At 34.1% G+C, this 12,481-nt stretch overlaps 3 protein-coding genes across 4 annotated transcripts in view; 2 read left to right on the top strand and 1 right to left on the bottom strand.

Annotated features, from left to right (window-relative positions):
• The first annotated feature begins 691 nt into the window (after positions 1-691).
• Positions 692-1,329, top strand: LOC111490534 (zinc-finger homeodomain protein 10-like). Its single transcript, XM_023139180.1, has one exon. It carries the CDS (start codon positions 766-768, stop codon positions 1,291-1,293), a length of 528 nt encoding a protein of 175 aa, XP_022994948.1. The 5' UTR covers positions 692-765; the 3' UTR covers positions 1,294-1,329.
• A 3,081-nt stretch (positions 1,330-4,410) lies between these two features.
• LOC111490535 (nascent polypeptide-associated complex subunit beta-like) lies at positions 4,411-7,859 on the top strand. Its single transcript, XM_023139181.1, has 6 exons — positions 4,411-4,502; positions 5,300-5,367; positions 6,019-6,167; positions 6,261-6,317; positions 7,253-7,291; positions 7,381-7,859. The coding sequence occupies exons 2-6, from the start codon at positions 5,300-5,302 to the stop codon at positions 7,551-7,553; spliced, it is 486 nt and encodes a 161-aa protein (XP_022994949.1). The 5' UTR covers positions 4,411-4,502; the 3' UTR covers positions 7,554-7,859.
• Positions 7,860-7,957: 98 nt separating this feature from the next.
• LOC111490533 (probable ADP-ribosylation factor GTPase-activating protein AGD15) overlaps positions 7,958-12,481 on the bottom strand; it is a 5,937-nt gene continuing 1,413 nt past the window's right edge. Inside the window, exons 3-9 of one of the 2 annotated variants that reach the window (XM_023139178.1) lie at positions 11,538-11,628; positions 10,569-10,623; positions 10,243-10,333; positions 9,948-10,137; positions 8,839-9,019; positions 8,668-8,751; positions 7,958-8,126 (exon numbers count right to left, since the gene is read on the bottom strand). In XM_023139178.1, coding sequence (XP_022994946.1) covers positions 8,750-8,751; positions 8,839-9,019; positions 9,948-10,137; positions 10,243-10,333; positions 10,569-10,623; positions 11,538-11,628 — 610 coding nt within the window. In that variant the 3' untranslated portion in view covers positions 7,958-8,126; positions 8,668-8,749. The remainder of the gene's footprint in view (positions 8,127-8,667; positions 8,752-8,838; positions 9,020-9,947; positions 10,138-10,242; positions 10,334-10,568; positions 10,624-11,537; positions 11,629-12,481) is intronic. The other variant, XM_023139179.1, reaches the window with a different exon arrangement.

The following is a 12,481-nucleotide window of genomic DNA, read 5'->3' as shown; positions in this document are numbered from 1 at the left end:
AGCAACAAAGAAATATGACGAGAGGAAGGAATAAGGGTTAAAATTGAATCAAATGATCGAATAAGTTCATATCTCTTTACAACGTTAAAATAAGTCGTAAAGAAAGTATGACGGTAGCTCTTGCACGAGATGCATATACATATACATACATACATACATATATATGGTCATGCCTAAGGGCATATCGGTTGAAGTAGATTCTTCTTTTTGATCAATCAAAACCCCTTCCCAAACTGTACAAGCTTCTTCCAAAGCATACGGCTTTCTGGATGTAGATGATGATATCTATACATATGGATCTTATATATATCGTCCAATGAAGTACCACATGAGTGGATATATAGGAATCCAAATCCGCCGAATCACTCATGTTATGATCTTCTACATCCTAGGTCTTCCCATTCCTTCATTTGACTTATGTTCTTCATGTAGCATTCAGACTGAATGACTCTATGAAATTACGTCGATACTTTCACATATTACGGGTAACGTAGGAGACATCTCTATTTTTCCCCTCGAGAATCCTTAGAATTACCACTGCTTAGCTTTCAATTTAATGAAATGTGAATAACCCGTTTTCCTCTATTTGAAACAAGGGACGCTTCTGGTTCTGTCGGTGCTTGAAACAATTTAGTCTTCTCCATATATATATATATATATATAAAAAGTAATTAGGGTTAAAAGTTTGGCATCCCAAACGGCAGGATATCCCATTATAAACTCCCTATACACACAGAGAAATAGAGAGAGAAAAAGGAAAAAAAAATGGACGGAGAGAATTCTCATTATCACTACAGAGAATGCCTACGGAACCATGCAGCGAATCTCGGCAGTTACGCCACCGACGGCTGCGGCGAATTCACTCTCGACGACACCTCTTCTCCGGCCAACCAACTTTACTGCGCCGCCTGCAACTGCCACCGCAACTTCCACCGCAAAGTCACGTATATCGGCGGCAGCGGACGTTTTTCCTCCGCCGCCCCCACCGCCGACAACCTCATGGACTACGACCGTCACGCCATCGTCGAGTACGCCGCCACCGACACCGGCGGCAGCAAAAAACGGTTCCGAACAAAGTTCACGACGGATCAGAAGGAAAAAATGCTGGCATTTGCAGAGAGATTGGGTTGGAAGTTGCAGAGGAAAGATCTGGACGAGGAGATCGAGAGGTTCTGTCGGAGCGTGGGGATCACTCGCCAAGTTTTCAAGGTTTGGATGCACAATCACAAGAATTCCTTCTCTTCAAATTCTGCTTCCACTGGAAATGTCTCTTCTGTAACAAACCAAGATTAATTAATTTAATAATAAAATTAATCTTTGTTAATGTGAGTTTAGAGCAGAAGAAGCCTAATTTAATTTCCCTTTCAGATCCCTCTGTTAATCTTGCTAAAAAGGGCCTAGACTATATAATATATCAGTATATCACCCTTTTAATTTGTTTAATTCCATATTTCCCCTTTTTTTCCTCCAATTTTTCATGAAAACTGACGCTGACCCATGCATAGAACAAAAGGCAGACTCTCTGGTCCCTGAATTATTCACCATTTTTCACTTTCGTCCTTCAATTATTGGTTCTTCTCATTTTTACCCCCTGGATATTAAAATTTTTACATCTTAAAATATGTTGGTGTTTTTGGGTATAAATAAATTTAAATTATAAACTCTCCATAATATTTTAAGAAACAATTAAATAAGATAATTTAATTTAGCAATACACTACAAAATATCTTAATATAATTTTAAAATCAATTAAAAAAAGTGGACAATTACGTACTCATGACCTCACTAATGAATAGTTATTTATTTATTTATTTTAAAGTGAGATAAGATACGACGTCGTTTGAGTTTGCTTTTAACTATTTTTAGATTTTTTTAATAAAATTTCAAGTTTGCTTATCAATGATTAAAATCATCCTTAGTTGGAATACCTTAATATTCATGTCAGCAAAACATTTCTTATTTCTTTTAAACGTGAAAATTTCTTTCTAGTAAACGAGTTTTAAAACCTTTAAGAGAGAGAGCACAAGAAGAAAAAAGGGTGTTTGGACTATTACAAATAGTATCAGAGCCAAACACCGAGCGGTATGCAGTGAGAACGCTGGCCTCAAGGGGTGGATTGTGAGTTCTCTCACATCAATCAGAGAGTAACGAGAGTGTGAAATTTTTTTCTAAGTTGACTCATTTTAAAACTTTGAGAGAAAGTCTGAAATAAAAGTAAGACAATATTGGTTAACGGTGAGTTTGTGCATCAAATAAAATACATCTTGTTATCTATGAAGCTGATAATTCGATTTTCTACTCTACCATCGTTAAACTCCAAATATAAAAATTACTTAAAAAATTCACACGATAATAATATATAAATTAAAATTTTTAAACCTATTTTAACCACTAATCATAAAATGGGTTTAAATTAGTGAAATAGTCAATCGAGTCATTCTACAAAGTTTTGTCTTTCATTTAGGGCATTGAGAAAATATTTTCTTGTAATTGATCATTAAACTGTACCATCACATTCAATATATTTTTTTTAATTAAAAATAAATAAATTTCAAAAGGGTTAAAATAGTACGTAAATAATGGGCAAGGCTTGTGCTGTCGACTTCATTGCACGTGGCAATGCGCGCTATGATGAAGCCCACCACCAATCACCACCGTTCATTCCATGCCATTCCCATACTTTATTCAACTATCCCCATCAAATCACGTGAATTTCTCTGCACTCCTCACTTCTAATCTTATCTATTTCTATTTTCGTCCCCCACTTTCTCTATATTTCCACATCAGCCACTCGTTTTTTTCTTATCTTAACCCTATTTCCCTATTTGCCCTTCTCCCTATTTTATCTCACAACAAATTATTTAATGAAATTGTCACTAAAATAGTGGAAGGTATAGTATTTCTTGATTATAGATCCATTATCATTTCCTAAATTAGCTAATGTGAGACTTGTTCGTGTACGCCTTTTTGTTCGATACTTTAGTCACTTTTTGACTATGCATTCGAGACTCACAATACTTTGTTTAGACATTTGAGGATTCTATTGACATGACTCTGATGACATGTTAGATGAATATGACTCTCCATGAATGGTAGTGTTCACTTTGAGTATAAGCTCTCATGGCTTTATTTTGAGCTTCCCCAAAAGACCTTAAACCAATGAAGATAGTATTATTTGATTATAAACCCGCGATCATTCCTTAAATTAGTTAAGTGGGACTTTCATCCAACAAGTACAATTGTAAAGTTTGATTTGTTTCTTAATAACTATCCGATAAAAAAAACAGAGACAGAGGTATCTTTACAGTAGTGTAAAATCATTAGTCATTCTACCTTTATTCCAACTTCTCTGTGTTGTCGAGGATCTATATACGCATAATATCATAGCTCTAGAGTGCCCATTGTAGCCAATCATACATGAAAGTATTTAAGAGAAAGGGCATACATGGGCAAAAAATGCAATTTCCAAAACTTAATGGGCCATTTTTAACCAAAAACTTTTATCTTTGGGCCTTAAGTTGTTCACAAGCGCCATGGAAGCTTAGTGTATATATATATTCAACAATTAAATTTAATTATTCACTTTCCAATATAATATGAAGTTTATTTACTTTACACGCATTTTTTAGTATTTTTATTTCCTTTAAAGCCGTTCTCATTTAGATATAATCTCAGTTCATTAATGTATATTTCTTCAACTATGAAACTCATTTGGTTGAATAACCTAAAAAGTAATGTGTACCTTATTAGTATACATAATAACTTTCATTTAATTTTAAGTATTTTTTAGACATAATATTCTCAGGATCACTTTGGTTTGGACGTAATTTCGGTTCATTTATTTATTCTTTTTTTTTATTTGCTTGAATTGTAATATTAGAAAGAAAAAAAAAAAATCAAAGTATTGAACTCCAAGTATTGTGTTTAAAGAACTCGCAGAGTCAATTTTCAAAATTAAAAAATTAAAAAAAAAATTAATTTATTGATCATAATTTCCTTTTCCGATACAATAAAGTGAATTATAGTTCAATAAATAAACTATTAATATCTTATTAATTATATTGATGAGATGTTAATAATGTTCTTTTATTTATTTTAGACGATAAAATTGAATATATTCCAATAATAATATATTTTTTTAGTTAAATTTAATTATAACTCAATTAATTAAAATATATATTATTTAAACAACTATTAAAAAAATTTGATTCTCCTAAAAGAGAAACTTTGTTTATACGCACAAGAGAATATTTTTATTTATTTATTTATTTGTTTATTTTGCAAATAAAAGTGATTATTACAATTAGAACAAAAAAAAAAAAGAATTATCAGAAATATTTTTGGATTTTCCACTACTCGAGGTGAGGTTAAATCACAGCCGTTGGATCAGCCTATTTAAATAACATCGTATTCGGCGCGCCCTAATATATGATGCATTAGCGCCGTCCCAGACTGAGGCTATCCTCTTCCGCTTCGGGAACTCGACTCTAATAATCTTGAAGGTAACTCTTCCTTCCAGTTTAGCTTCACTTCTCATCGCCTTCTTGATCCTATGTGCTTCTTACTATTTTCGGATTGTTCTTCGACGATGAATTTTCTCTTCTGAGTGTTCTATTGTAGCGCATTTTCATTTTATAGCTTTGGAGCCGGATTTTTCCTTTTCTATTAAGGTGTTTGTCGATTTGATAGATTGCTATGTCTTTGAAACTGATCGTCGTTGATTTTCTTATGTTAAACTTGCTTGTGATGTCGGATTTCTTGCGACTCTACAGATCGTAATGACTAAATATATACTAGCGTTGATTGCATCCTTCGATTGGACGTTCAGAAATGAACAATGAAAAACCTAGGTTAGATGAATTAGTCGAACTGTAATTACAGTACGAGCAGAAGCTTACTTTTCACGAATGTTTTTCCGTGAAATGTTGACGGCCTCTCTAGGACAATCTCACTCATGTACTCTCTACGATGAATATGAGGAAATGAATGGATAATTTGTAACTGAAAATATTTTTTGGATAAGCTTAGGCCTCGATAATGATTTTCAGTTTTGCCTTTCTTGCGGATATCGTTATTGTTAATTGATTCTTCTAATAAGTTTTTTGTTTGATTTATAGTTGTAAAAGATATAGCCGAGCACATGTATGCGTTAATCTGTTTTACCTCTCTTTTCTCCGTTGACTAATCTCTGTTTTTTTTTTTAATTGCTCTTATACAAATCTCCGCGTCTTGTATTTTCTTAATCACTTGTTAAGTTTTCAATTATCGTTAGTCTTGTATTTGTTCCTATATTGTGCAGATGGATCATACCAAGCTCCAGAAGATGGCTGGTGCAGTTCGCACTGGAGGAAAAGGTAGCGTGAGAAGGTGAGTTTCATCTGCATCTTTTGAAAGTTAATTAGTGTGTGAGAAGAGTTAGTTATCTGTTGCTTGATTTACTTAATAAGGAGTTGGAAATTAATTCTGGAATATGGAGCTCTTAAAAGTTTTATCTGGACGTGCTTGATTATATTTTATTTGTTGGTGAGTAATTTCATTGAACCATGTTTTACGTGAAATAACATCATCCAACTGTAGACTTGGCATGATCCTAAGGATGAAGGTAACATGATATGTATACACCGTTCCCCATCTACTTCTGATTTTCTCTGTTTTCTCATCCATCATTCTATTAGTTCTAATGGATTTCTTTATTGTAATCTGTGAAGTTTGCTTTTGATAGTAGTTCATTTTGAAAATTTGATTTACAGCTATTGGTTTACCATTGACAACATATATGATTCTTCTTTATCGCACTACTTGGTTGACTAATGGATGAATTCACAAACATAAATTTCATGCTTGTTTGTGTATTGCATCGTTCATTTAAGCAGGTTGTTTTCTCTCGATATTTTCCCATGCTTTCTGAACAAGATAATTTTGTTTTGCTGTGGGAATATCATTTTCATACTCTTTTTTCAAAGATCGTTTTTTTTCCCTCATTTTTTTTAAATTTTCTTTGTCTGTTGTCAATTGAAGGAAGAAGAAAGCTGTTCACAAAACAACTACCACAGATGATAAACGGCTTCAAAGTACCTTGAAGAGAATAGGAGTTAATGCCATTCCTGCAATTGAGGAAGTCAACATCTTCAAGGATGATGTAGTTATTCAATTTACCAACCCGAAAGGTAAAGCCACTCAACTACCCTTTGGCTCTTTACCATCTATATCTTGATAGGTACAATATCTAATGTTTAGTTGTTTCTTGTTCTCTATTTCAGTTCAAGCTTCTATTGCAGCAAACACCTGGGTTGTTAGTGGTACTCCTCAAACGAAAAGTAAGTCTCTCCCAACACTTATTGAATAGAATGAAACATATAACTGATCTTGTGTCGTCGAGTCTAGGGGGATTCTTTGAGTAGTTCTCTACAATGGAACACTTTCTGTTTTTTGGAAAATCGGTCGTATAATTTTTAAAACAAAAGAATAGCCTAAATGAAACATCGTATAGTTGTATCTGCTGTATTTTACTTGGCTATTCACTTCCAATTGTATAGTTCTGGTTTTCAAACCATTTCTAACTCAATGATGAATACTGCTAATCAAAAGTGTTCATAAGGAGTCGTTTTGGGAATGCTATATAAAAACTATTCAATTTTTTTACGAAATTTTTTTATTCTTTAAATAAGGGGAACTTAGTTGGACAGTGAAACGTTTGAAGCTGTAATGAAACGAGTTATTCTTGAAGTAAATGTTAATTGGATGCAAACCTTCAAGTGTTTTTAGTTGTGACGTTTTATTGTAATGCAATAAAATTGTGCGAGGGTTCTTAGGGATTAGGATTATATTGTTGAAAATTTTATCGAACCAGCATGTTCTCGTTGGCTTGGAAGTTGTAATGTGTCATAATAAGGGGGTTTGCTCAAATTCTAATGGACTGTTCCACTAGGTCCAGCATAGGAAGACATCTGTTCTACTTGAAACTGAATAATCTTTATAAATTATAGAATAGTTGACCGTCGTTAAATTATGTCGTTCTTGACATTTACTTGAATTGCAACATTGTCAATTGTAACATCTAATCTGTTCCTATCTTATATGTATGCTGTGTAAATGAGCACCTTGTTTGTTTGTCGTAAAGAATTGTTACCTAAAGCAAGTCCCAAAGATGAAAAAAGTCTAACGTCTTGTTCAGGCAAGAAATTATGAAGATGTCATGGTTGGAATTTTTTATCTTATATGCCCTCTTTAATAATTTGATTTCTTTTCACAGAATTGCAGGATATTCTTCCTGGAATTATCAATCAGTTGGGTTAGTATGCTACTGTTTTCGTGTTTCCGCTGTGTTGTAGATTTAGTAAAAGATCGAACACTGACTCAATTCACATGTCAATATTTTAGGACCTGATAACTTGGACAATCTGAGGAAGTTGGCTGAGCAGTTCCAGAAGCAAGCACCTGGGGCAGGTGCTGGTGCTGCCAATGCACAGGATGATGATGATGACGACGATGTTCCCGACCTCGTTGAAGGACAGACTTTCGAAGCTGCTGCAGAAGAGAAGCAAGCTTCCTAGAGAGGACCAATCTCTTGGGATGATTTTGTTTAGTTTTTACATATTTTTAATGTTTGGAAGAGTCCTTTTTTCTCCTTGTATTTGTTTTTGCTAATCTTGTTTCCCATGGCATTTTACTCGCTCCACCCTCTTGTAACCCTTTGGATGGATGGATGGATGGATGGATTGGATTTTCTATTACCCCACCCCCCTTCAACAGCCTTACTTCCTCGGGAACGCTTTTTATATATAGGCGCTGAATTAATGCCCCTTCCATCCGCCCAATCCAACGAAAAATCTGGGTATCGAACATGAGCTAGCTTTGTACGCGGATGCGAGGTATTCATGTCAATTTCTTCACCTTAGTTCTCATACTATTATTGTAGCGCATTTTAGTCATTATTCTAGAATTTTTGAGTTAAAGCTAACGAGGAAAAACCTATCAATCCACTATTTTAACGTTAGGATTAGACTCACAGAATTATGGAAAAAATAACGCAAGTTAATGTAGGGTATAAAGGGAAGAAAATGGATGAATTTTCATGCAAGCTGCACTTCTGGGGATTGATCACTCTCACGCATTTTTCCTGAGTCCTGCGTACAGAAAAATAAGAAAAGCTGTTGAAAACTGATCGTCTTTTATTTTATAATATTCATAAAACAAAAAGATGAATGCAGAAAAAGAAATGAGAGAAAATTCTCAAAATTACCATCTCACACCGAGAGCTTAAGAACAGAATAATCACCGGGCATACGCGCTTTTCAAAATCTTCATGGTGTTAGATTATGTATATATTTGAAAGTATTATAGAAAGCTCTAAAGATATTTAAAAAAAGAGACTTTTAAAGTACTTAAATAGTATTTATTTAGACATTTATAAAATAATAAATTGAATATAGAAATATTTTAAAGGAAAGAAAAATATAGACATTTATATAAGGAGCCGAAGAAATGATAGGAGAGGTAATAAATCCTTCAGAGATTGAAGAGCCCAGGATTCTCGGAGTTGTGAAGAAAGCTAATGAAAATCAAAGATTTAAAGCCTATGACACTAAATGGAAATGAGAATTCCAGAGGACAATGTAACAAACTCAAGATTTTATTTGAATGGAGTCTCAGGTAGAGGAAACATACCTTGTTGACAAGATATTCTTCGTCCAAATTTAGGCACCACAAATGGATAATTTATCACCAAGGCACTGTGTAGAATTCGCTCTCCTGAAATTATGAAGAATCCGATTTATTAGAGTTGATTGATTAAAAGCATTCAATCAAGGTCATTTTGGAGCAAGCGTGGGTACTTACAATCGAAAGTTGCCCAAGGAGCTGGAATTACAGTGGAGCAGTCATTGTTTGCATCTTGGACACATTGGAAGAGATCTGGGAATCTGTTTGTATTTGTTGTGGAAGTCTCACATTCTTTCGTTAATGAAGGACCTCTTGGTGGAGCTGAAGCAATCGTACGATCCTTCATATCAAAAGAATTCTGCATCAGAAAAATGCATAACCATAATCACACTCTTAATCTACAGCTTCTTATTTCTTAGACAAGGCAAGCAGGGAGTGTTAATATGGCCTGGAAGCCATTTTTTCTCCCTCCTGAAATTCATTAGAGAACTTAGACTGATTGTAACCGTCTAGACCCACTGCTAGTAGATATTGTCCTCTTTGAAGTTTCTCTTTCGGGCTTCCGCTCAAGGTTCTTAAAACGCGTTTGTTAGGGAGAGGTTTCCACACACTTATAAAGAATGCTTCATTTCCCTCTTCAACTGATGTGGATCTAGATCTCACACTAACTACGGGTGTCAAGTTCCCTTAAAAATTAACTTCTTTTTCAATATTGTCTTCTTGGTAAACGACCATAAAATGCTTTGGACCAAGGGGTGGTAAAATCAGCAAGAACAAGTTATAAAAAGGACAGATCTCAGATCAGACAACGACTGAAAGACTGGCGTAGGAAGAATGTTGTAAGAATGGCCATGCTTAAAACAAACAACTTGTACGTAACCCTAGTCTCTAAAAAATGAAACAAGTTCAATGAATTCCACAACCCAAATCATGCAATCGAAGGAAAAAAAGTGAAGTGCTGACTCCGTTTGTTTATTCATTCATTTTCCAAGTGAGCAGGATTTGTAATAAAACAAACCAATGTGAAAATGAAAGGAACACATTAATAGGATAGAATTTTTGTTGAATAACATAATAAAATAGCGTATGCTAAAAAATGTCAGGACTTATATGTGTGGTAAGATGTTACGACTAGATCATTGACTACTTTTATTATGCTATTTTTGTAATTCCCTCCGCACTAACATGGAGATGCATGATCGTAATTTTGTAACTTGTAGAAAAATCTCACTTGAAGGAAAACAAGAATAAAGAATACTAAGCAACAAGATTAAAAATGAACTAACCCCGCGTGCTTTTGCAACTATGGGAGTCGCATGTTTTGTGAGAATCTCTTCCTCAAGAGAATAGTTCCTTATCTTCTTTGGAACAGAGCTTTTGGGTCCATTTACAATCGAATCACAATAAATACTCATTCCACCTAGTTCTGGAGTTGGGTATGCTCTGTTCTTAGAAACCCACCTTTTCTCTTCGTACCTGGAAGTTCCTCAACAACGTTAGATAAATAGAAAAGAACAAGAATGAATAAATCACATCCAAATTTATTTAAGAACTTGTTCTAAATTTATGCAGAGAAGTTACTTGGCACGAATGAATGTTTGATTCCCCCTCTTATCAAAATTTGGTGGTAGTTCCGCTTCCCAGTAATAATTTGACCTCTCATTACCCATAGCTACAAATATAGTAAGCAATATGTTAAATGATCTGTAAGTGACCATCGACCTCAAGTAGTTGATAAAAATGAAAAATTAATTTGCTGGCTGTAAGATCTCTCAACATAAGATTTTTCTTCGGGGATCAAGTATCCACCAATTGGGCAGGAATTTAAATTGAAAGCAGTCTATTGATGTTCCTAACTTAACTTTTCTTCTGAAAAGACAAGTTTAACAAATGTTAAATATTCTTACACTGCATAAAAGCAACCTGTTCCGGTAGCCATGTATCAAGAGTAGTAGACCGTACCTACCACAAAAATGAAAATTTCAAAATGTCAGCAATCAAAGATCCAACATAACAAGGATTTAGAAAATATTGAAGTTATAACACCAGGTAAATCAAAATTCAATTAAACTACATGTAACAGCAAATGCAAGCACATATGCATAAGGCAATGCAAGCAGTTCACCGTGCTCATAATTTCAGTGAGTTCATAAGTTAGTTGTGCATTCAATGTAGTTGAGCAGTACCGCAATTTCAACCCAAGGATTACAGGACAAGCTTAACTAATACTTGACAGATCTATTGGGTTTGTCGGCAGATGACTTGGACATAGTTTGCGGGCAATGACACTGATTATCTTGGATAATTTGAACTAGATAACAAATTTACTTTGAAGCCCAGCAGATCAGTAATATGTATATACGACAAGGTTCTTGAAGCTTCAATTGCAAAGAGGAAATGCTTAATCCTTAAAGCATCTTGGGTAGAGAATCCTAATTAATTTTTAGTATTAAGTGCTATCAAAAGCACAAATAGTGTGGGACTTATGTGCTAATTTGTCCTCAGTTCCATTAAGTCTTTCACCGTATTTGTGATCTTCAATGAAATTAATATGCAAGGAGATTTCCTCTAAATAACCACCAAAAAATCTTAAACAGAGTGACTAGAAGTCTTGCCTCCAAAAATATTGAGATACTCCAACGGCAGTAATAAATACATACAAGCTGGCAAGTTTCTGGCCCTATACAATCCTTTTTTTATTGTTTAAATCTAAGATCATTTTGAAGTTGAAGAATCTCTTCCAACTACAAGATACTGTTCAAGCAAAACCAAAATGTTCAACGATCTACTAGTAGTCACATAAAACTACATAAAAGGAACTTCAATAGCTAACAAAAATCCTTTTTCTACTTGTGGTAGGAAAGAGTTAGGGAAACCTTTGAAATATGTACTCCAAGACTCCTATGAATACCCGAGCATTGCAGGCATATAAAAATTCCAAGGTTTACACTTGCCCATCGGGGAGCCCTGTGCATCATATAGCAAAAAATTACATTAAAGTTCACAATATTGTAGTGCATGTTGAACTCGGATCAAGAAAGCTTGTATCAAAGCACATTTTCTTAGAAAACCATTTCCAAAACCTGGTTTTCACAGTAATCATTGGTCAACAGTGAGCATGGTTAAACTGCAACAATTTAAAATGCTTGCTTTGATATCATGCTAAACCTAAAACAATATCTAATAGTTGGCCACCACATGAATCTTTATATGATGGAAAATATTTATTTTAAAATGCCTTAAACATATTGTATCTTATTCACCAGAAAGTTATGTAGATGCATATTTTTCTCCTGCTCGATATTATTACCATGTCCAGGCTTTTTAGCTAGTTGCTAGGGCCATTATTGTGCACTGCCTAAGTCCTCTAATGCTTGTCATAAAATTGCAGCACTCAAACCAAGTCCTAACCATCTCAATAATTTAGCAGCCTTGTTTCAAAGATGCCTAGGGATGAGAAACATACACAAAATAGTAACAACTAATCTACCGAAACTTTATAGAGCATCATATTCAGAAATTAGTTTGCAGCTTTAAATTTCAATTGAATATCAAATAATGAAATATTTAATAGTTCTGAATGTCATCAAACTAACAGCCAAAAAAAAAAGTCCAATTGCATTGAACATTCAAAGGGATGCAGTTTGACAAAGGTACTGGCAAAAAAGCTGATGTCCACATTCGTTGGTTAAATAGATACTAACATGATATGAAACTAGAGCGCTCATAATACATAAAACTAGATGATAACCAATTCGTTTTATGTAATCAAAGAAGGTTAACAAAAAAAAAAAAAAAAAAAAAAAAAAAAAAAAAAAAA

Source organism: Cucurbita maxima, unplaced genomic scaffold, assembly GCF_002738345.1.
Source record: "Cucurbita maxima cultivar Rimu unplaced genomic scaffold, Cmax_1.0 Cma_Scf00015, whole genome shotgun sequence".
NCBI lineage: Eukaryota > Viridiplantae > Streptophyta > Magnoliopsida > Cucurbitales > Cucurbitaceae > Cucurbita > Cucurbita maxima.
Note: the sequence above shows the minus strand (reverse complement) of the source record. Positions and strands in the feature narration are given on the sequence as shown.

Excerpts from the sequence above, each read along its gene's own strand:
- LOC111490534 (XM_023139180.1), top strand. The coding sequence starts at position 766 with ATGGACGGAGAGAATTCTCATTATCACTACAGAGAATGCCTACGGAAC.
- LOC111490535 (XM_023139181.1), top strand. The coding sequence starts at position 5,300 with ATGGATCATACCAAGCTCCAGAAGATGGCTGGTGCAGTTCGCACTGGA. Across the intron at positions 5,368-6,018 it reads GGAAAAGGTAGCGTGAGAAG|GAAGAAGAAAGCTGTTCACA; the intron begins GTGAGTTTCATC and ends TGTCAATTGAAG. Across the intron at positions 6,318-7,252 it reads TGGTACTCCTCAAACGAAAA|AATTGCAGGATATTCTTCCT; the intron begins GTAAGTCTCTCC and ends TTCTTTTCACAG.